The 24,852-nt window shown below is 40.3% G+C and overlaps 2 protein-coding genes across 2 annotated transcripts; one reads left to right on the top strand and one right to left on the bottom strand.

The window, feature by feature from the left end:
- The first annotated feature begins 746 nt into the window (after positions 1 to 746).
- On the top strand, positions 747 to 7,769 carry smim28 (small integral membrane protein 28). The gene is made up of 2 exons (XM_033625199.2): positions 747 to 1,115; positions 6,812 to 7,769. The coding sequence occupies exons 1-2, from the start codon at positions 1,017 to 1,019 to the stop codon at positions 7,226 to 7,228; spliced, it is 516 nt and encodes a 171-aa protein (XP_033481090.1). The 5' UTR covers positions 747 to 1,016; the 3' UTR covers positions 7,229 to 7,769.
- Positions 7,770 to 11,015: 3,246 nt separating this feature from the next.
- LOC117255944 (uncharacterized) lies at positions 11,016 to 23,181 on the bottom strand. Its single transcript, XM_033625209.2, has 10 exons — positions 23,108 to 23,181; positions 21,769 to 21,939; positions 20,624 to 21,538; positions 20,468 to 20,528; positions 16,489 to 16,547; positions 15,610 to 15,861; positions 14,543 to 14,719; positions 11,907 to 11,970; positions 11,367 to 11,411; positions 11,016 to 11,212 (listed from the first exon to the last, which is right to left on the bottom strand). The coding sequence occupies exons 2-10, from the start codon at positions 21,926 to 21,928 to the stop codon at positions 11,146 to 11,148; spliced, it is 1,800 nt and encodes a 599-aa protein (XP_033481100.2). The 5' UTR covers positions 21,929 to 21,939; positions 23,108 to 23,181; the 3' UTR covers positions 11,016 to 11,145.
- Between the last annotated feature and the right edge of the window lie 1,671 nt (positions 23,182 to 24,852).

Below are 24,852 nucleotides of genomic sequence, written 5' to 3' on the forward strand. Positions count from 1 at the left end.
CAACACGTAGTTATAAGGTTTGGAGAACAAAATCCAAGGTCTGCAAAACGTCATAAAGTTAAAGTCCACACATGGTGCAATTCTGTCATCCTTAAACATTTAAAACGTCGTCAACCAGATTCTTTATTCCAACCAAAATGTAACATCTGAGTCCAACATATTTCTGAAGTCATTTCATCATTCAGTACTAGCAGGGCCAGCACACAAACACACACTTTCTGTCACTCACACAATGCATGTCTGAACAGTACAGTGTGCAGATTATGAAACACTAATTAGCTCAGTGTGACCACCAAACTGTGAACATGGCGTTGACGACTTGTTGCATCTGTGAAACCCCTCAGGGTGTCCGCAGGAGACACCGGGAGACAGAGAGGATCAGACCCAAACAGAGAAGGCTGTGGTTTAGTGGCTTTTGTCTTGGACTGATGTGATACACACACACACACACACAGACACACACACACAGATGTGACAGCTGTGTCGTTTTTACAATCAGTGTGTTTTTTTTCCTCGATTGTGTTCCACGTGCCTGAGACTTGATCTGAAGAGGAGCCCCCGCCTTTTTCTGTCACTGAGCTTTACTGGCACACAAACTGGATACATACACACACACACACACACACACACACACACACACACATGCACTACACTCTCTCTATGATATAGGGCAGCTGCACAGCTCTAAATCCCATCATTGGCCTGAATCCTGTTGCTCTGCTGCATGTGTTGGCATGTGAGCAGCCGCTTAGTCCCCCCCACCCCACCTCCACCTCCACCTCCATCAGGCTCCCCCCATCACCAACCCGCCCATCTCTCTCACCCTCGTCTCCCAGCACCCTCCTCCCTCCCTCCCTCCTTCCCTCGCTGACCAACAGCCCTCCCCTCCCTGCTCTCTGGTCTGTTTACTCCACTGGACCAACAACTGAATGCTTTAGTTGATCATCATCTATTTACTCTACAAACACACATTTCTCCATCCACCCCACCACCACCACCTCCATCACCTGAGCATCATGCGAATGCTACTGGAGAGCAGCTGGATGAAGTTTGGACCGGCAGGTAGAGGCTCATACGACTGGGTGACAGGATCACCTCCAACACAGGAGAAGCAGGTGTGTTGAGTTCAGGTTCAGCAGTGTAAATCTGAAAATATATTCACCTCTCAACCTTTAAAGTCTACCTAAAATTATGTGGATTTAAAATTACAGGAGAAAATGTCCCTTTCTGCTTGTTAAAGAGCTTAATTACAGCTTCATGATGCAAAATCAAATGAAAATATTAAGCATCATTTTATACACATTGAGCCTAAAATATCTGATATATTTGGAGACTTTTATGTTGACAGAAACCTAAAGGAACATGGTGTGCCTTTGTGTGATGCTTGGCCATGCCAGCACGATAACAAACCAGCCAGCTGCACGTATCACAGTATTGGAGTACAAAATTTATAGTAAAAGTGGATCATTTCAATCTGAAGTTGAAACTGTTTATAAAAAAGTCATGTAAACAGGCACGAAGTCATAGATGATGATCGGGTGATGCTAATTTAATTGTCTTTATCTTTGTGCTCTGTAGTGTTTGTACATGTTTTCTGCTGAGTTATGCACTGTTTCAAGTCTCAACTGTGAATGGTAGCAGTGAAAAGTAACTAAGTATATTCACTCAAGTAGATATATGCCAAGTGCACATACAGGGAATTGTTCATGGTGATTTGGTACAACGATAAATAAAGTGCAAAAGTCAAGAGACATAATATAAAAGAGAAAGAAATGGTACAAAACACGACAAAAAATATAAGAAATTAATAAAAATATAATGTATGAAAATAAAGTGCAAGGTCAAGAGACATAAAAAAATAGAAAATATTAAAAAATACAAGAAATTGATTAAAAAAATATAGAGTGCATAACAATAAAGTGCAAAGTCAAGAGACATAATATGAAATAGAAAATATGAAAAAAGAATTAAAAAAATATAGTGTATAATAATAAGTTAAGTGGTTAAGTACAAAAGTCAGGAGACATCATATAAAAAAAATGAAAAAAAGAAATAAAAAAATATAGTGTAAAACGATCAAATGCAAAAGTAAAGAGACATAATATAAAATAGAAAAATGTGAAATAGAAAATATGTGAAAAAAATCTAAATGTATATATACATGTCACCAGGGGATCTGCAAAGTTCACAGTATGATGTTTAAAGTACAAGTAGTGTACTTGAGAACAATTAGGGAAAACACTACTACTGTACTTTTCTGGAGTTTTTCCATTTCATGCCACTTTATACGACGTTTTCACAACATTTCAGTGGGAAATAGTGTATGTTTTACTGCACTACATGTATCTGACAGCTGTTACTAATTTAAACTAGAGTTTAAATTAAAAAACATATGAGAAGATTAGAAAATACAAAACAGCAGTGTCTCCTTGTCACAGGTTTCAGATGGTGTGTGTGTGAGTGAATTTCCTCTTTAAACCTTTCAGATGGTTTTAAAAAAAGCTGTTCAAGGCCAACAGAAGTCACATCATCATGATTTCACAAAAAGCAAATGGAGACAAAAAAACAAATAAATGTTTTTTCACATTAATCATCTCAGGACTTCAGATTTATCTTCTTAGCATATCTTAGTCCATGCTGTGATTTTATGCTCACTGCTGCGCATTTACCCCTGTGAATTAAGCTTTAAATGAAAAAGTTTGAGCTGTTTTTTAAAAAATATATAATAGTTTGAAATGTGCTATTATTTACATATTGCACAGTATGTACAATATGTAAACTGTGGGGACGTGGCTTGGGAACTGGAGATTCAAGTCCCCAAATGGACCAAGTATAGCACCGAGCCCTCACACTGCTCCACAGGCGTTTTGGCTGACCCTGCACCACCCCTCTGCTGTAATTGCATGTGTGTGTTCTGTGTTATACAAGAGATATACGATATAAATCACATTTCAACTGCCAACTGCTTTGTTTTTAATAATCCCTCTATTTGTTCCCACTTCACTCTTGAAAACAGAATAATCTGATCTCCAGTTGCAGAGTTTTGGAGATAAAAATGGAGAAAAAGTTGAGACATTCTGCTGTTAGGCCTCTGATGTCTTAATTTTTACAACAAGGCAAAGGAAATGTGGATTATTCATGCTGTAATGGTGCTAAATTTTGGCTTATCATGATATATTAATGGAAAACCAAAAGAGAATTTGCAGATGCAACTGTAGCAGGTTTGCGATCTGTTTTTTTCCTTTCTGTCTATCTCTTTCTTTCCCTAAAAGTCCTTTAAGCCTCATATGGCTCAGACTCCTAGGATAGCATCACTTTGTACCGAGGGCAGCGGTGTCACACTCAGACGGATTGAGCATTAAAACTGTCCAGTTGTGCACCCTGCAGACCAGAGAGAGTCTGCAGGGTGCTGGGTCATCCAGGCGGCATTAACTAATTGCTAGAAAAACTGAGACAGAGGGAATTTGGGACACTCTGAGCGGATGTAAGCAACATGTTGTTTTCTCACAGCTGGAGAGTGCAGGATCGCCCTTCTTGTCTGGATCAGACTCAGAGTTTTGTGATGATGAGCAGCACCACAGATTTACAGCAGCTGCCGGTCACTCTCAGAGGATCAGTCTGAATCTGTAACACAGTCGTTTAACTTATATAGACTGAATCTGGGTTGAATGATGAAGTAGTTTTTATTCCTTCAGGTTTTTACGCTTTGCATTTATTGTCAGTTTAAGGACTGATTAGCATGACAGTCACTGCTGCCTCAGTGCATGGAAGTGGTGGCTACACAGTGATCTTGTGTCATCGCAAGTTCATGTGTGGTGTCTAAAAACAGTTTGTTCCTCTGTCCCTCCTCTTCAGCCACTCCACTCCTCAGGCTCCTCCATTGTCATTGTCCTTCCATGCACCAGATGTCCTCAGACTTTCCCTCCTTTCCCCATCACTTGAGTGCCTGGCCTTCGGCACCCACCTGACCCACATCACTCAATCACTCACCTGCTTCCTGTTCCCTCTGATTTGATCCAGCTCTACAAATATCAGCTCAGTTCCTTTGTTCTGTTCCAAGTTAATCACCACTATTACAATGTGGTCACCCCCTGAATTCATCCTGCTGCCTCAACCTGTCTGCGTTTGGGTCCCTGAGTCTTTATTCTCTCATTAGTGAGATCTTGAGCTGCAGTGACATCACATCAGTAGAAAAAGAAAGACTTCAGTAGAGCAGCAACAAGCAGTGAGATGATCACACTGACCTGAAACTGAATGAAAACATTTGTGGCAAAGACAAAAGTGCCTGCACAGTAAATATAACAAACTCATATCTATTTTAATACTTCAAACTAGAGACCATCTTGTGATGGGATCACTCCAGCTGAGTTACAGTGACCTGCTAATTAAAACAAATGTGTGCCAGGGGTGTAAAGTGGTCAGGCCAATACAGTGCTCTAGGAATGAGTCCTAAAACCTGGAAATGAGTTAGCATCTTTCCCCTCCTGGTTCTTTGAACAGATTTTTGGTTAAATGCCTGGGGTTAACACAAGCTTAGGAGACTTTCAAGTTTTGTTCTACAACATAAAATACGTCAGTAAATACCCCACTTGTGAATTTTGATGGCTTTACTTGTCTTGAAAAAGATGGTTGCTAATAGGTGGCTAAATGAGAGTATAGAGTGTTATCGCTCTGAGCACGCCTGGTGACATTAAAGTCATGCGACTATACTGTGGTTTGTTTATAGCCTAACATTTGCATTTTACTTCTGGTGATTGCATTTTGGCTACAGAAATCACTAAAGTGGTGTTCATTTGTGAAGATTATCTTGCTGAAGAAAATGTGTGAGTTAAATAAACATAAACATTTGTTTGCCACAGAGCTTATTTTCCAAATCCAAAATCCAATCGAAAAATCCCAAAGGCTTTCAATGTATTTTTACAGAACAGTTTGTAAGATATCCTACAAATTTGCACCCCACGAATGATGTTACAGTGTTAACGTACAGTTACATAATTAACGTAAAGTTGAAGTTAGGTTTAGGCAATAAAAGTTGCTGAGGTTAGGTTTAGGAAAGTTCAAACGGGTCCGAACACGAGACTCTAGCGGAAATTCCCTGTGTTTTTTGTGACCCATCCACCAACTCAACCTGCCTCTTTACAAGCGCTCAGGACTGTTTGCTTGTTTACTTCTGTCAGCGCACTGGTCATGTGATCACAGTCTTTCAAAATACATACAAATATGTATGAATTTGGGTGCATTGCTTTTCATAGAAAAAAACTTGAAAAATTTGTGAGGACAGCCTGAGGCTTTTTGATGAGGGAACCAGTGCAATGATAACTTCCTTGTCAACCTACAACACTCTATGGCTCCTTCCCTACTCCCCGCCTCCATCCCTTTTCTGGCGCCCTTGCTTGGATGACTCCCATCTTCAAACTCTGTGTTAGTTGGGATCTAAACTACACACTTGTAAAGTTTTGTGACATCATCTTGCACGGTTGCGATGCTATCGCAGTGACAAAATCTGCCCACAGACATTTTTACACCTGGCAACTTCTTCGGTGGTAGTTCATGCTACAATAGGTGTCACCAAGACCGCATTTTGCCATGATGATGCACACACACACGGACTCACAAATTGAAAATGATACTAACCATTGTGACATTGTCATGACTGGTAAAAAGCACCATGTAAAAGATCAAACAACACCCTGACCACATGGGCCAGAGACGCGATTGAGTAACTGTGACTCTCTTAAAGTAGCCAAACACTCCCCCCCAAAAAAACCAAACAGAAACATGACAAAGTCCCAACGCCCAGACATCTGAGGGGTGTTTGGGCTGAGGGGGCATCTGGCGCCGGCCAGAGACACTGCACAGGCCTCCCAACTACCCCTGGTGCTCTGACGGAGAACCAGGGACACAGAGCCTCTGCTCAGCAGGGAAATTATAAAAGAGGTGGAACATTTAATTAAATGTTTAGAAATCATTTTAAAAAAAAACCACACAAATATATTTCTTATCCCAAAAGGTTTGGCCACAATAAGCTGTGGTCTATAGAAAATATTTATTTTTGTTGTAATGTTTTCTATTGTTTCGAAAATGAGTTTCAGTGTCAAGAATTCAGGATAAGTATGATAGAAATAGTGAATGTGTTTACAACCTGGCTGACTGTCTGACGTCTGGTCAGGTGCAGCTTAGCGTACGTGCACATCTTCACCTCTGCCTGCTGCAATTCCATTTGCTGTGGCTGCGGATTAGAGTTAATCACATTTTCAAAATTGGTAGGCTTAGATATGTCCCCCACCCCCCATGATTATACAAAAAGCCTACCCGTGGCCATGTAAACTTCTGGGAGCAAACCTTCACTGTTCGGCCCCTAAGTTCCCGTCATTCACAACACACCATAGACAGCAGCTTCATTTTGAGACCCAGAAACCAACTAGTGCTCTCTGAATACAGCCTGCCCCCAGGTTATCTGTATGTCTGTATATTTGTATGTGTTATGTGTATGGTTGCATTAACTTGATTAACTTTATTTAGGAAAATGCACCATGTGAGCAGGATATAAACTAAAATAATAAAGGTGCTAGAGCTAGATTTTGATACAGGACTCTATAAGACTGAGCCAAAACATTTTAAAATAATGCACTCTAGTTTATATTGTACTGTAGTATACCTGGGACTTTAGGGGGGATGTGGTTGAAATTGCACTCTCAAATGACACCATGTTGTCAACAAAGAATTTGATGGGTAAAACATTCTCTTCAGGGAAATATTCAAAAGTATCCAAGAGTTTTTTTAAACTCGCCTCTTCCTTATTCATCTCCAGGGCTTCAACTGGAATGAGCTGGAAGAAGACAGAAAGACCGAGCTGGTGCTCTACGTCGTCATCCCGGTCGTCTCCGTCCTCCTGCTGGCTCTCCTGGTCGGTTTGGTCTACCGCCGGTGTTCCCGCAGCAAACTGAGCCTGGCCAACATCATCGCTCTGGACCTCCAGGATGCAGAGAGCAGCGCTGAGTTCCTCTCCTCCCTGACCAGGAATGCAGAGCGCCACACCAGCACCAGCTCCGATGGATCAGATGGAGTCTTTGTCATGGTCTACCTCCCTCCGCCCTACGAGGAAACGCTCACCAAGATAACCCGTGCCGCCAGCCTGTCCAGCTCCAAAGACGTGGAGTCGATAAAGATAGAAGACCTGGAGGCCAAGCTGTGTCCGGAGCTGAAGGCCAGCGGCCGATATGTGTGATAAAGTGTTAACGTTCCAGTGTAAAAAGACATTATAACTCCAATATTTGGTGTTTTTGATATCTTTGCTGTGTGTGTACTCACTGTTTGCAACCATCACTCAACTCTGCAGCTCTACAGAGCTTTTTATCCTCATTTAGCATGTAGTTTTGATTTAACAGCACATTTACTGTCAGGTTCAGTCCAAGCACTCTCATCATCCTTATTTCCAGCAGCAGCAGACAACTTGTGATCAAACAAGCTCCGAAAAACCCACTGTGCACTCCCTGCCCAGCAGCAAACAGCAGACGGACACAGTTAGAAACCAGCTGAAGTGGAGCATGTAGCAGCAGATCAGCCAGATATTTTTGTCAGGAGTTGGTTGAGACCAAAGCAGAGGTGACGGATATTGAATGTTAGACTTAAAATCATCAGCTGGACACAAACACAACTCCCAGAAGGATGATAATGTTTCTGTGTGTCCTGGATGTCTCTATGTTTGCTTGTTTTGGAGTTCCTCTGCCCTTTAGTTTCCAAAAATCAATAAATGCAGTTTTAAAGGAGTCATGTTTCACTTTTCCATCTATTAATAAAAAATACATTTGAGACATTAGAAAAATTACTGTAAGCAACATTTACCATGTGTAGGTAGCTCTTATCAGCCTGGTTTGGTTAGAGATGGTTGAACTGAGGTTGATTAGCCTGACATAGCCGTAATGCTCGTTCTCATTCCAAACTTATCAAATACTGCTGCTTTGTCAGTGATTTCAGCATCAGACACTGACTTATTTTTACAGTCTATGACACTGACACAAAAAAGGCACCTTTCGTGGTGTTAGGATACGATGCCAGGTGGCGTCAGTGTGTAATGTCCGCAGTAACAGCGTATATAAAGAGCTGTAAAGTCCCTATAGTATGGGCGAAAGGGGTGGTGGATGGGTCCAGCAGGGAGATTATCTGGGGATCATGAATGTGTCAACGAAAGTGTCAATGAGATATTTCAGTCTAGACCATGGACCTGTATAAAATAATGGACGAAGCCACTGTGACGTCACCCATTGGTTTATGTGCTGTTGTAAAACCTGTCGCTATCTTGGTTTTTTTGTTTTCAAGCCAAAGAGGCTATTGAGGAGCGAGGAGTGGACCTGACTCATAGACTGTGGAGACACTTCACGAACAACCTGTCACTCAAATTGGCCCCTGCCCCAGTTGGGTATTCTAACATGGGGGTCTTAAGGAGATTGACTGGCTTCTGGAGCCAGCCTCAAGTGGTCGTTCAAGGAACTGCAGTTTTTGGCACTTGTGCGTTGGCTTCATTTTTTGTCATTCTGTTTCGCTCTCAGAATCAGTCTGGACTCGGTGCTGCCCCACACAATGTCTAGATGTTAAAATCCAGTCAAGGCCAATCAGGGATCCACACCATAGTTGACAACATAAGCAGCCAATCAGGGACTTTATTGTGGGTGATGACAGGAAATGCAGGCTGCAGCTAGACGTAGGTGTTGGCATGGTGACGTTAGATACACAGAAGAGGAGAGTGAGTGTAACGTTACAACCAAGACAGTCAAACGCAACCCCAGAGTTTTAAAACTTGTCAGTGATGACTGATGAGTTTTAGAATAAGGTTACAGTGCTAATGTTAGATAGTAGCATTAACGGTACTAGTAAGTGGAAACGCAGAAGGAAGATAACGTTAATGTTTCAGAGGCTACGCTACAGTAGGCTAATGTTAGCCATTAGCATTAGAACCATATGAGAATGGTACAATTCTGAGTTTTTATCTCTGGTGGAATTCACTTACATTTTAGTGTTAACCTAAACAAAGAAAAGCGTAAAATTTCCAGAAAGGTAAGTGACGCTTTAAATCTAATGTTAGCAGAGTAAACACAGCGATAAGTGAAGTCACTGCAGAAATAGAATCAATAAAAACAGTTAAACTAGAAGGAGGAAAAATGTTTTGGCATTCTTCTGACTGCTTTTGACAAAAGCTTGATTTATAAACTGGCTCCGTTGGTGACGAAGAAGATGTTCCCCAGTGTTGTGTTACGCTGACTGGCTGAAGGAGTTTGTCTGTCAAGGTGAGTTCTCCTGCCCACTGAAAGTGTTTGTGGTGGCATCAAGTCCAGAGGGGTATTCCAGAAAGCAGGTTATGTGAAAACTCAGAGTAAGTTAACTCTGAGATGAGGGAAACTCTGAGTTATCCGTTCCAGAAAGGGAGGTAACTGAAACTCTGAGTCAGTCACCATGGTAACAGACCCTGTGAACCTAACCTGCTCGCTGGCAGGTTTTCTTCAGTAAATCCTGAGTTTTTCTCTGTCTCCTCCCTCTTACACACTGTTTCATTTCCTCATTCATTCAGTCCGTGTCAGAGCTTGTATCGAAGCACATTAATTAGTGGAGATTTACCGTCTGTCACAGTCTAAATCCTGCTGGATATTAGTTTGTTACTCAGGACTGTCTTAAGTTACTGAGTTTATGCACATCAATCATTTCTTTGGACATCAGCTTTTGTCTTTACATTCAAATATTACACAGCGAGAATTCACCCTCAGCTCAGAATCAAACCTCTGTCCTTTTTATATTTATTATTTTTTATAACACTGTGCACAAGGATCAGACTGTCAGTCTGCTAGAGCAGCTCCCAAATGTTTATTGCACATAATGTGTAGGTCTAATTATTTAAATTTAAAAAATGGGTATGAAGCTTTAGACACGTAGTATCAATGACTAATGATCTCTATCACTGATGTCATTGGTCGCACTGATGGAACATAATTCCTATAGCCTAATATTGGGGATTATATGTTCATATTTCTGAGTGAGCAATGGTGCAGCATTTCAGTGTCTTTACATTTACTACATTTGTATCTGAAATAAAGTCACTGAATGCTGTTGAGTCAAGATACAAATAGATGTCCAACATTTTAAAATCTACTGTATTTTAACCTCAATGTCTTTTCAAGTGCAAATCACCAAACATATTATTACTGGGTCAGACTGTGAGTTTACAGTCATGTCTTTATGTCTTTGATCTATAGCCTAGCCTATATGTTTTAAATCTTCTGCCTCCTGTGTTTTTCCCCATCAGATTAAATCTGAACAAATATATTATTATATATTATTAATATAATGTAATGTATCTATGGCCTGATACACAGTCAGATTCCACCACTTTATCTTCATTAAGGAAATGTAAGTCTGATAAATGATGAATAAACTTTTTTATTAACTTTATGGTTAACTTATTTACATTTTCCTCGCTCTGACTCAGGCTCTTCTTTTAAAGATAAACGTGCACCGTCTGCTACACATGCATTAATATCTCTACATCCACTGGGTTAAAATGGAGGCCTGTCTTTTATTTACCTGTTGCCATGGTGAATCGTGGAGTCGGAGCTCCATTGATGATGGCTTTTTATTGTCGGCTTAACTCAGAGTGAACATACTCAGAGTTGACTGAACTAACTCAAATCAGCTGTTCTGGAACCGGTAATTCAGAGTTTCCCATCTCAGGGTAAATCAAGTCAGAGTTCAGGGTTAGACTCAGGGTTTGTTGAACCTCCTACCTGGAATACCCCTCAGACGGATACAGAGAGCAAAACAGAATGTTGAGGTCATGTCATCAGCATGGTCTCACCACTTCATCTGGACCAAAGAGGTGGACTCACCTGATTGTCAGAAGCCATTACAATGCAGACTTGTCTGATGAGTACAGTGTCACAGTGATAGAATAAAGTAGGACCTCTAGTGGTGACAAGTCACAACAACAACAACAACAACAACAACAACAACAACATAACATTCTGCAGCAGTGTTAATGGTTTATTATGACACGAGGAGAGAAACTACAGAAAACCCCAGGATCATGACAACTGTCGTAAATCACCTCTCATCCAGTGATAACAGCTCTCAGGCACTAATGGATTTAGGTGAAATGAATCAGCAGTCAGCAAAGAAGTCAGAGGCGTTCTCGTCCCTGCACTCATCCTGAAAGATGAGCCGGACCCTGCAGATAAACAAAAGACTTCAGCAATTCAAACTTTGGTTTCATGATTAGATGGTAATTATTTTATGATTTATGTCATTTAAAAGGCAGGTTACAAAGCACTATGTGCAACTTCAAGATTACATTTTCAAAAACAGATGAAGGTGTAACTTACATTCTCATTAACTCTGTGCTGTTGGCATCAGAGAAACCTCTTTCACTGTGGAAATATTCACACAATAAATACATTTCATTCATTCACAACATTTTATTTTATTTTACTTTATCATCATTTTTTAATTTGAATGTATTTATTAGCTCACAGAGAACAAAGCAGCAGACTTCCTTCAAAGTGTGCTTTTCAGGCCTGGTGTGATGATTTTAAATAAAACGGAAATAATCAAAGTGCAAGTGCCTTAAATTTGTACAGTGTTTGCATATTTTCTCAATAAAGGATGTCATATGTCATTTAACGGCCTTTTGTGGAAAGATACTTATTCTAAGCAGAGCATTTTAATACTTTTTAAAACATGCCTGGAGGGGATCTAAAGAAAAACACAGAGTCAACTGTCTGAATGTCAAAGATGGAGAATCTTTACCATCTTCATTAATAACAAAAGGGAGTGAATGATTCCCAACTGTGAAAAAGTTATCTGACATTTGCTGCAAGGCTGTGATTCCACTGTGAATAAATCTTTAAAAGATATGAACTTACATAAGACGGCCGGTGATCGTGAACAGGCAATCAATGTCATCACTTATGTCGTCATCAACCAAGTCTGAAAGAAAACAAGTTGAAAATGTTTTAACTTTAATATAAAAATGTGAAGTTTCTTCTGGAGAGAAGAAGAAAAGAGGAGTGAGCTGTAGTTTAAGCTTTCAAATGAACACATGCAGATTATGGGACAATGGGCCCCTGGACACAATATGCAAAGGGCCCCGCCACCTCTCCTACATGAGAGCAAGAAACAAAGACTTAAAGTAGTTTTGTGTCTCTTTGGGATCATTTTGTGTCTTTTTGCCCGTGTTGTGTTGCATATTCATTGGTTTATGTTCCTTTGTAGTCATTTTATCTCTAATTGTAGCTTGCCCCCCCATTTTTTGTAGCTATTGTGTGTCTTTTTGCAGTTCCTTTGAGATCTTTTTATAGTCATTTTGTATGTCCTTGTGGTTGTTTGGGGTCTTTTTGTTTCATTTCAGTGTCTTTGAGGTAATTTGGGATATTACTGAGGTAATTTTGTGTTGCACATTGGTTGGTTTGTGTCTCCTTGTGGTTGTTTTATGTCTTTTCTTAGTCATTTGGGTTTGTTTGAGGTAATTTAAGGTCTTACTGAAGTCATTTTGTGTCCCTTTTTTTGCCCATTTTGTGTTGCTCTTAAGTCAGTATGTCCTTGTGGTTGTCGTTTTGCGGTCTTTGAGGTAACTTTGCGTCTCTTAATGGTAATTTAGGGTCTTTTTGCCCATTTTATGTTCATATTAGTTGGTTTGTGTCTCCTCGTGGTTGTTTTATGTCTTTTTGTTGTCGTTTAGGTTTCTTTGAGGTAATTTGGGGTCTTATTCAGGTAATTTATGTCTCTTTTGTCCATTTTGTGTCCTACTTTTGTCAGTATCTCCTTGAGGTTGTTTTACGTTCCTTTGTAGTCATTTTGTGTCTCATTGTAGCTTTTTTTGCCCATTTTGTAGATATTTTGTGTGTCTTTGCAGTTCCTTTGCCTTTTTGTGTCTCTTTGTAGTCATATTGTATGTCCTTGTGGTTATTTTGTGTCTTTTTGTTTCATTTCAGTGTCTTTGAGGTAATTTGGGGTATTACTGAGGTCATTTTGTGTCTCTTTAAGGTATTTTTGTGTCTTTTTGCTTATTTTGTGTTGCACATTGGTTGGTTTGTGTTTCCTTGTGGTTGTTTCATGTCTTTTCTTAGTCATTTGGGTTTATTTGAGGTAACTTAGGGTCTTACTGAAGTCATTTTGTGTCCCTTTTTTTGTCCATTTTGTAGATATTTTGTTTCTCTTCGCAGTCATTTTGTATGTCCTTGTGGTTATTTTGTGTCTTTTTGTTGTCGTTTTGGGCTCTTTGAGGTGATTTAGCGTCTTATTGAGATAATTTTGTGTCTCTTTAAGGTTTTTTTTGGTGTGTCTTTTCACCCGTTTGTTTTTTGCCAATCATCAGATGTTCTGTGAGCCACAACAGCATAATTACAGTTTTTACGCCGTTTTTACAAACCAAACAATCCATCGATTAAGGTGAAAATAATAAGCGGATTAATCCATATTTAAAATAATCATTAGCTAACAGTTCAAAATGAGCTCCACCTCAACCAACTAGAGCAGTAAAATTCTGCTTTTACATGAATGCATGAGTCAGAATCATCTCATGATATAATGCATAATAGTATAACAGTCACAGGGCCATTTTTATACTTTTATTTATTAACTACATTTTCCAGATTATACTTACATACATTTATACCCATGTGTATAAAAAACAATTAAAGAATATCAATTAAAGCAAAAGAGAAGGTGGTCTTTGTACTGAAGGAACATTTTCAGAGCAGGACTTTTACTGCTGATGGGGTATTTTTACAGTGTGATATTAGAACTTATACTTGAGTAAAGGATCTGAATACTTCTCCAGCGCTGGCTGTAGATTCGGTACATTGGGTGAAAGTTAACAACTTGTTCAGTCTGCACACTTTTACAGTTGTGACAATGATGATGGCCAACACATTCTCACTCCGACCAAATATTGACGCTTGGGTCATGGACCTTCCACGTCCAGATACAAGGTGAAAGGTACGCTGGGTGTGTTGATTGTTGATGTTCTGGGACACCGTGTCAAGTTCTGTCTGTTACATGAATTGTCTTCTTTCAAAATACACTTCTGTTTTCACGGGAAATTTAACGTTTACATACAGTCTCTTTCAAAATAAAAGCACTATGTCGGTACAACACCAACAATTGAAGTTTTTGTCCTTCAACAACTAATGCACATGGTTGGGTTTAGGCAACAAAAACACGTGGTTAGGTTTAGGAAAAAGGAACAGAGTTTGGCTTTAGAATCTTACGGGACGCAAACATCACTCTCTCAGGTGAAATTCAGTGTTTGCTGGACCCATCCACCACCCATTCCATCTGCCCAAGTTGGACTTTCGTCCTTGTCCCGCTGCATTTCCCCCTGATGTCGCCAGGTGCCGTTAATGACACCCGGCCGTGTATCATGCTGAAGTTAAAGGACAGCTTTTTTCGTATGTTTCTGATGCCACAAGTGACTGCCCAAGCCCGGATTTCGATGATTTCGGAGTGAGACCAGGCTCCGATGGCATATACATATGAAACAAACACACACTGAACTCACCGTTGCAACTGATGCTACAGATGTTGGGTGAGGGAGTCGTGCCGTCGTGGCAGACCAGGTGGTTGCTGAGCTGGAAAAGGCCATAAAGTGTCCAGACCTCCGGTGTTGTAGAATTGATGGACAGCTGAGTCACCACACTGGTGTCAAAACCTGTCCCAAGCTTCACGTGACAGACAACTGGAGGTGGGGGCGAGAAGAGAGAAACAAACTCACAAATCATCTCCGAATGTCAGATTTCTTGATCCAAACTTTCACAAACTACTGGGTGAACTGCTATTCAGTGTGCAGTGAATATTCATGATCCCCAGATGACGACTCCTAATGATTTTCTGATTTTCAGTATTTTCTTTAGCGCCACCATCAGCCCAACACTTCATCCCCAAACAGGCAGATTGTCTGTTTGAGTTTTACACAGCTCATGTTTTGGCCAAACAATCCAAGCAAATAATGTCACACAATTTATGAGATTTGTGTGCAAAATTTGCCTCAAGTTTTTATTTGACTTCATCAAATGCATTTACAGGTAGCATCCAATGTCACTGATGATATCCTCAGGTTTCAATGTTCATCTTTTTTGACTATTTTTCTTATTTAAAGAAAAGCACCTCAGGTTTAGCTAAAAATCTCATATTCTACTTTTTACCTTTTAAACCAAAGAACATGAAATGATACATAGACATGCATGTGTATAGCCTTCAGCATAATTTTATACATTTATACCCATGTGCATAAAAAACAATTAAAGAATATAATTTAAAGCAAATGAGAAGGTGGTATTGCCACATCCTTATTCATATCTGTGATAATTTGTTTTACATGAACTTATGCAGAAAATCACAGAACATGTAACATTTGTAAATATCCAGTCCGGCTTCTCAGGAGCTTTCAAGCTGTTCAAGTCTGAAAACAAATGTTTCTCAATCACAAAATTACTGTGAATCACATTAAAGTGCAGTTTTTTTCTATCCATGTCTTACTTGTAGAATAACAAAATATTAAACATATTGTTTTTATAGCCATTACCAGTAGGCTTCACAGTTTCCAATGTAAAAATCACAACCACTTACTCTTGGCCAGTATGTCCTCAGGCAGTCTTTTCCTTGCCTCCTGCAGATTGTTAACCGCCTTCAACGTGTGAAACAGTTCACATTTGTTCTCAGGTTGCCCTTCAGCCAGACTGAAGCCCAGCACTACAAAGAGAAACACCAAAAGGACCTTCATCTTGACTGCAACTCTCTGAAAACGTGATATGGTGCGCAGTATTAGTACTGTCTGCAGATCTGTCAGTGGCAAATCAGAGAGAACCTGCATCTTTTGTTCTCCTCAGATAAAGGCCGCTCCCTTGACGCCCATAAAAAAAGGACTCAGGAAGTGCACAGTGTTGTGCCACATCTAACTATTGGCTTTCTGAGCTCTAAAGAGGTCGGTGGGAGAAAAATGATCCTTCTACCTGAAAACATCTTTTCTCATTTACAGGTTACGCCTTTGCCCTATTAAAAAGACCTGACTGAAAACCAGATGAAGAGAGACAGTTCATCTCCCCACGTCCTCATAAGACATTTATAATACAGAGGATCGGATGTCATCGCCGGCAGTGAATGCACCATGTATGTCAAACACGAGGACATTAGCTCCCTGAGCACAGATATCATGTTAAACCCAACAAAGGAAACAACAATTCAGAGAGCTGCAAATCAGGAACATGAAAGATGAGCAGTAGAACACAGAGTTTCAGTTTTGGGGAAGAAGTTTTCCATAAAGGGTGTTCAAAGTTTTAATGGTAAAATTGTTACTGTTTTAAGATCCCCACCCCTCTATATTAGTGCTCCAGGCTGATATGATAGTAAGTGGTCATATGTAAAGGACAGATTTTATTGCATCCATCCATTCATTTTCATGTGCTTGTCCGGGGCTGGGTTGTTGGGGCAGCAGGCTGAACAAAGTACTCCAGACGTCCCTCTTTCCAGTGACACTCTCCAGCTCCTCCTGGGAAATTCTTAGGTACCTGATCACACAGAAAGCATTAAAGCAGCTGGAGGCAGCTTTTGTAATTGTTTAAATGAAAATTAAACTTTTTGCTCGCCGTTTTCATGTTGCTGCGTGCTTTTGCTGGAGCGCTCTGATCTCCTTGAGTTGAAAAAACTTCAACTCAGAGCAGAAAAGCGCCCCATGTCATGTCATCAATTTTTTAATGGGATGATTTCAGAGGTGGGCCATATGTGGTGGTCACGACAATAAGCTGACAGTTGGTAAACAATGGAGAAGAAACTGGTGGTAGCAGTTGCTGGATACCCAGAGCTACACAACTTTTCATAACGCATGTACCATGATCTCAACAGAAAACAGCAGGCGTGGAAGCAGATAAGTGCAGTACTTGAAATGTCCATGATGGAGGAGAAGCTCCTGGACCAACTGGTGGTACTCCCCATGATCCAGCCTCTTTTTTTAGGGTCTCATGTACCCACACAGATCTCTGTTTATCTGCTGACAGCTTCTCACCCTCAACCAGAGCTACACACAGTACCCTCTGCCTCAACATGTCAGCAGCTACACACTGATTACGACGAAAATAAGTACGTCGTTTTATCTAGCCAAATAAACAGCAGATTGATTACACGGTAAGGTTAGAGTAAGGAGCTGATGATTTAGTTGCATGGCAACAATATAAAGGTGCAGCAAGTGTTTGTTACTAGTGGCATTCAATTAAAGAAGAAAAAAAGTAGTGCAGTGCGCCTTACATTGTGCAACCTGCAAAAAGCTTTCTCTGTGATTGGGGCCTTAAGGGTTCCCAGGCCAGATGAGATACATAATCCTTCCAGCGTGTTCTGGGTCTGTCCCTGGGCCTTCTGCCAGTTGGATGTAACCAGAATATCCCTAATGGGAGGCATCCAGGAGGCAACCTGATCATGCCATCATGCTGATGTGGCCAGTTTCAACGCGAAGGACCAGCGGCTCTTCTCAGGGCGCCCTCCAGATGTCTGAGCTCCTCACCCTGTCTCTATGGTTGAGCCCAGCCACTCTACAGAGGAAATTCATTTTGGGCGATGTATCTGCGATCTCATTCTTTTGGTCACTACCCATAGGAGAGGGTTGGGATGAGAGCTTTTCCTTTTGGCTCAGCTTCCTCTTCAACGTGACGATCTGGCACAGTGCCCATGTTAATGCTGATGCAGCACCACCCACCTATCCATATCACACTCATTTTATCCCCTCATGAACAATACCTAGAGACACTTGAGCACCCTTCGCTTGGGGCGGCAACTCTCTCCCAACCCAGAGGGGGCAATCCACCGATTTCCAGCAGAGAACAATGAACTCAGACTTGAAGGTGCCAACTCTCATCCTGACTGCTTCACACTCAGCAGTAAACTGCCCCAGCGCATGCATCCTTATGAATGACACACTCTTACCATTTGCCTGTACTGCCTATGCCACTAGCCGCACTGCAGGGGCGGACTAAACCAGCTTGCGCCTTTAAGAGGTGAGAGGGGCCTCAGAGAGCTCATTCTTTTTGTTAATACAAAGTTCAGCCTCTTAATCCATTTATTCAGTTTACTTTAGTTATGCCACTTGATACTTAGAAATAAAAAAACTGTTGACAAAGCCAAACATTTCATTCCAGACTTTTTGAGGGACCGCCTCCCATTAGGGCCCTTGGTAATCAGTCCCACTTTTTTCAGATTCAGATTCAGACAGCTTTATCAATCCTACCATTTGAATACTGAGGAGATGTGTCCAATGTATATTATAATTACCGCCTAGCTCGATAAAGATGGAAGCTATTGTACACTGGAATCAGTTGTGATGGTTTCCTTCTTTCCTTCAGTAATTTGTAATACGATTTTGTGTGTGTGGCGTGGATGCATTTCATTTATATTGTATCATGGCAATAATAAACCCTTGAGTCATGTGAATGCATTAAATTGCAGTGGAAAGTTGGCCCAGAGTTCAGAGATCAAACGATTCAGTCAGAGCGTTCTTGATTGTTATTACTGTGCCTTACAAGAATTATTAGTCTGATTAAAAAAAGATTTAACTTTGATGAGTGAGTAAGCCAGTTACTAATAATAAACATGTTCTCAAACACAAACCTTACAGCAAAACGCATTTATTGGAAGATCACAGAGAGCAGATAACAATCAAGTTATTTGTTTTTCTCATCACAGAATTATCACTTTAAAGTGGATTAAATTGGTAAAACAATAATATGAGATACTGAGATACACTTGTCATTTCAAGTTCTGGTGATTTTGGGATCAAATTCATCCACAAAAAATCTGAAAGAAAATAACTTCATTAAAGAAATCTCATTGATTAATTGAAAATGGAAAATATATAAAATGCTTGACAGTGTTTGTGAGACAATGTGTTTCCATTGTCACACTGGAAGTAGAGCTGATAACGTTGAAGAAATCATCGTCAGTGTGACGTCCTGCAGGTAGAAAACCTGTCAGCTGCTCACGCACATTCGTCAAAGAAGTTCCGGGCGAAAAAACACCGGCGAGAGGCGTGATTCACTATGGTCCTGTCGTGATGAAAAAAATAGAACAATTTGTTAAAACAGCACTCATTAGTTTGTCAGTAGGCAGCGTATCACCCCACAATTTAAATTTTTTATTGCTTTCACATTTTGATTTCAATGCCTGCACTTATATTTTGTTGACCTTCCTGACTGGAGTTCATATACAATAGTCTTCATTGTGACTTCACTTAATCTGTATATGAACTCAGTATTCAGCAAGGAAACAGCCTGGCTACAATCTTTTATTTTCAGGGGAGATCTGGTTAGGATGGCTACATGAAAAGTTCAAGGCAAACAAATGAAACGATACAGAAAAGCAGGTGACAATATTAATCTAAACTGTACTGAGTTACGTGTTTATTTAGTACAGCTACTGAAAATTATGCAATTTATTCCTACAGTCTTGCAATAAACCCTCCGTTCATAGGGTTATAAACATGGACAGATTATGAGACAAAGGGCCCCTGGGCACAGACACACAACTTCTCCTACACAGGAGTTGTTTTGCATGTCTTGTCCCTAGTATTTCTCAGTCTCTTTGTGTCTCTGCAACGGTTTTGCATCTCTGTCGTCATTTTGTATGTATTTTGTGTGTGTTTTACCGCTTTTCGTAGTATTTGTCAGTCTCTTTGTGTCTTTTTGCAGCTGTTTTGCATTTCTTTGGAGTTGTTTTGTGTCTCTTTATGGTTGCTTTACCCCATTTTAGTGGAGTTTATCAGTCTCTTTTTCCCTATTAGCAACTGTTTTCATTTTGTGTCTGTTTGTGCTCATTCTAAGTTTTTCCAGGTCAGTTTCCTCAATTTGCAGGTGAAGCACAGGGGGACCGACACTATGGGCCATGGGCCTGTACGCCTGTTCAGTAAATCATTTATGATTATAATGTTTTTTTTGGTTGAAAATAACAGAATAACATCACTTCCTTAACCTCTTTATACAAAGAAGGTACTGCACACCTCATGACCTCGTGTTTTAGCATAAAAATTAATTTTAAAAAAGCAAACTTTACACAAGATTACACAAAACAAACAGATTAAGGAAATTAGGACATTTTAGATGTAAACGTCCAGCGTTCTGGGAATTTTTTTCATAGGGACCCCAGCAGCCGCTAAGCTAACTGTGGTGCTCACTGTTCTAGTCATGGCTGCCAGTGGGGAGTCAGGACAATCGGCGATCACATCCCCAGTGCAAAATGATTGAATGCAGGTATTGTTTGACCGATGATGACTGATGTCTACTTGATACTGGGTTATTTCGGTCAGTACTTTAAGGGTATCATATACCAATACTCAGCCCTGCTTATTACTATCCATACAATGTTCATTCTATCAGTATTTTGAGATATATGTCTTAAAAGTTAGTTTTCAGACACAGTATCATTTTAACTTTGCTGTATACATACTTACCAGATGTGATGAGTCCTCACAATGCAATTAATGTCATCCATTATGTTGTCATCGGTGAAGGCTTCAAGGGAAAAAAGGAACAGTTATTTATATGCAAAATGTAAAATATAAGTAATTATCTTTTTTTCTCTGCACATATTTGCTTCAAAGACTCACCTGTGCAGGGGCTATGGCACAAGTTCCTGGAGCTGTGGTAGCCCGAGTTACAGAAGTACTGGTCAGACAGCTGGAAGAGCCCGTATAGACCGATCGACTGTGGCCTCCCCTTCCCCCTCCACCTCTTTTTGATCTGCCAACGACTGACGCGTCGCTTCTTACGTGTCCTACCCTCCTCAAACTTCTCCGTACTGTTCTCATTACTCTCTTCATCCTCACTGTCTGTGCTGTCATCATCCCATGTCACCTCGTCATCCTCATTGACCTCACCTTCCAGGTCATTCAGCATGTCCTCCAGGCTTTCATCTATCTCATTGCTGGTCGGGTCAGCTTCACGCTTTCGTCTGAGGTTGCCATCTTCCGTCGTAGTCGTTGACTCAGGAGTTGTTGGTTGGGTAGTCGTTGGTTGAGTAGTCGTTGGCTGGGTAGTCGTTGGCTGGGTAGTTGTTGGTTGGGTAGTTGTTTGTGTAGTTGTTGATTCAGTAGTAGTTAGTTGGGTAGTTGTTGGTTGAGTAGTTGTTGGTTGGGTGGTTGTTGCTGTGGTAGTTGTTGGTTGGGTAGTCGTTGGTTGGGTGGTTGTTACTGTGGTAGTTGTTGGTTGGGTAGTTGTTTGTGTAGTTGTTGATTCAGTAGTTGTTAGTTGGGTAGTTGTTGGTTGAGTAGTTGTTGTTTGGGTGGTTGTTGATTCAGTAGTTGTTGTTTGGGTGGTCGTTGCTGTGGTAGTTGTTGGTTGGGTAGTTGTTGTTGTGGTAGTCATTAGTTGGGTAGTCGTTGGTTGGGTAGTCGTTGGTTGGGTAGTTGTTGGTGTGGTAGTTGTGACTGCAGTTGTTGGCCTGGCTGTTGTAGTTCTGCGCTTGCCAAAGACCCTGACCAGGCCGGTGTTCAGATGGGACCTCCTATTTGCCTCACAGATAACTGCAGCAAATAAGTCATGGAAGCAGATGGCAGAGGGCAAACAAAGGAAAGAAAGAACATAATGTCAGAAAGAAATCCCCCCGTTAACATTTTTCTTTCAGTTTGCAGGAACTCTCCTAAACATATCTGTCTTCTTGCTCTATATTTTCTCAGAGTGATTCATGGTGGGGACTCTGGAGGTCATGTGCTAACTCTATTAAACCTCATAACCAAACATTTATTAACCTCACCTATTTTCAGGATTTTCTCCCTGAACTTTTGAAGGCTTTCAGGCAGGATGAGTGCCTGGTCAAGCTTTTCTCTCAGCTCGCATTTGGAGACAATCCGACCCTCGGACAGGCTGGGCAGCAGAACCACCACTGCCAACACCACCAGCAGCTCCAGCTTCATGTCAACAACTTCTTTGGGAAGAAAATGGGAACATTAAAACAGTACTGTAGGTAGAGGTGGATGGGGTACAGCAAGCCACAAGGTGTACACTACACAACAGCAGGACATTCCAAATGAGTAGACTGGTTTAAACTGATCCTCAGTGTTCAGCTCAGTTTTCAGTAAACAGAGTCCTCTAGTGGCGAGAACTTATTTTTAAAACAAGTGAAATATCTGCTAGTGGGATGAGATCATTTTACCTGATTACAGTACAAGTCAAATCAGCTATTTAAAGTTCAACTACTACACAAATAAAGTGTATTTTTGTCCGTCTAGATATAAGATATTTACTCTAATTCAAGAACAATTGAAACAAGGGGAAAGCATTAAGAAAAACAAGCTTTTCTTTTTAAGAAAAACAAGTCTTAAAGGCTGCATTTAAGTCATTTGTTAGTTTGCTGGGTTTCTTTTAGACACACATATTTTCACAGAAATAAATGTTCATGTCCTTTAAAAGTATATTTGCATGGTTGAAATATCTGCTAGTGGGATGAGATCATTTTACTGGATTCCAGTACAAGTCAAATCAGCTATGTAAAATTCAACTATCACACAAATAAAGTGTATTTTCATCTGTCTAGTTATGAGATATTTATCCTAATTCTAGACAGTCTGAAACAAAGCAAATGCATCAAGAAAAAAAAGCATTTTTAAAAGAAAAACAAGTCTTAAAAGCTGCATTTAAGTCATGTGTTAGTTTCTTTTGCTAGGTTTTTTTTTTTTTTATGGTTTAGACACACGAATCTTTGGAGCAATAAATGTTCATGTCCTTTAAAAGTGTTTTTGTAGAAGAACCTGAAGAAAAAGCAATTACTATTTAGAATAAATTGGGTTCTTTGCTGCTGTAAAATGTCTCATTTCATCCCTTTACTCTACAAAGTCAAATCAACAATTTACACATTGTCATCAAGAAAGTAAAGTTGATAAGAGACACTAAGTTGAACACAGCATGTAGTGAACAGAGACAAATAACTGGCCCTAGTTAATTGTATAAATTATTTTCATTTGCTTTAATTCGTATTTTTTAATTTCATTATTTTTTCCAACTTCAAAGTGATGAGTAAAAGTGAAGAGATTAAACATTAAATATAACATTCATTTGTAATAACAAAAAGAAGATAGAGAAAATATGTTTCTTACCACGTTCTTCCACCTGTAGCAAAAAAGGTCTTTGCTGAGTGAAGTTTGCTGCTCTGTGTCTGCAGACAAAATGTCTCAGTATATATATCATGACTTCAAGCTGTGGATGAACCTGTTCTGTCACGGTTCTAGACATTATTTCCTTGAGGAACAGGGAAATTGTCAAAGTCATGAATAAACAACACACAAAGATTTCTGTGTGACCATTGTGAGAAGCTGGATTACATTTCTTCAAAACCCACAGTGACCTCAGAGACTGTTCACCCAACACCCGAACGTGACATTTACAATTTTCGTAGTAATTTCATATCGAATTACAGCAACAATGAAGAACAACAATGACATAATCACAACTCAAGAGTTTAAACTGAAAACACAATGAACAAAAATTTAAACGCAACACTTTTGTCTTGACTCCCTATTTTCAGAGGTTTAAGGCAGAGATCTGAAACATTTTTATCCACACAAAAGACTTCGTTAAAATCTGTGTCAGTGAGCACTTCTCCTTTTCCAAGATAATCCAGACACCTGCCAGGTGTGGCATGTCAAGATGCTGATTAAATACTATCAATACTACACAGGTGTGCCTTGGGATGTTCACAATAAAAGGCCACTCTAAAATGTGCAGTTTGATTTTTAATAAAAGGACATTTATTCGGATTTCACAGGATTAGTGCTACATGTATGTTTGGTCACAGTACCCCAAAGAATCAGTCAGTTATCTGACATGAAATCATTTTCCTCATGCAGTGTGGCACATCTTATTCACTTAGAGTTGATTAGGTTGTTGATTGTGGCCTGTAGAATGTTGCCTCACTCTTCAATGATGTGTGAAGTTGCTGGTTTTTGGCAGTTGGAACATGCCGTCATACATGCAGACACAGATAACATGTCTGGTGAGTATGCAAACCATGAACTCGGATGTTTTCTGTTTCAGGCATTGTGTACAGATCTTTGCAACATGGGGTTGTGGATTATCATGCTGCAACATTAAGCCATGGTGGCAAATAAATGGCAGGACAATAGGTGTCGAACTGCCATCAAAACAATGCATGTGTGATCTTTGATATATGCAAACTGCTAGCCTGCATGAGGGCACCTCATCTGCCATCTGCCCCGTCAGCCCGTTCTCATTCCCAACTCGTCAAATACTGTCGCTCTGTCAGTGATTTCAGCATCAGACACAGATGCAAAATCAATGTATTTTATCTATGTTGTAAGTTTATTTTGAAAAAGACGGTGTGCATTTAACGAGCAGAAACTGTTTAGTTCCTTTGAACATGGAAGTGTATTTTGAAAAGACACAATGCATGTAGGACACGCTGTCCTGGGATGTCAACAATAGACACAGGAGGTTACTTAGGCGTCATATTTAGATGTGAAAGTCCACTAACAAAGCAGCGATATCTGGGATGAGAACGTGTTGGCCAGGTACAGTTCAAACCAAGATTTATCTGTGAAGAGAGCATGTTTCCAAATTGCCAGACACTTTGGATTGTGAGCAGTTGCTTACTCAATTTGGTTATGACGACACTGCTGACAGGTCAAGACCCTGATGAAGACGATGAGCACACAGATGAGCCTCACTGAGTTTTCTGATGGTTTGTGCAGAAATTATTTAGTTGTTCAATCCAGCTGTTCCATCAGCCATCTAGGTGGCTGGTCTCAGGTTATCTTGCGGGTGAAGATGATGGATGCGGAGGTCCTGAGCTGGTACGGTTACATGTGGAGGATGGTTGTGAGCA

Source organism: Epinephelus lanceolatus, chromosome 3 (assembly GCF_041903045.1).
Source record: "Epinephelus lanceolatus isolate andai-2023 chromosome 3, ASM4190304v1, whole genome shotgun sequence".
Lineage (NCBI taxonomy): Eukaryota > Metazoa > Chordata > Actinopteri > Perciformes > Serranidae > Epinephelus > Epinephelus lanceolatus.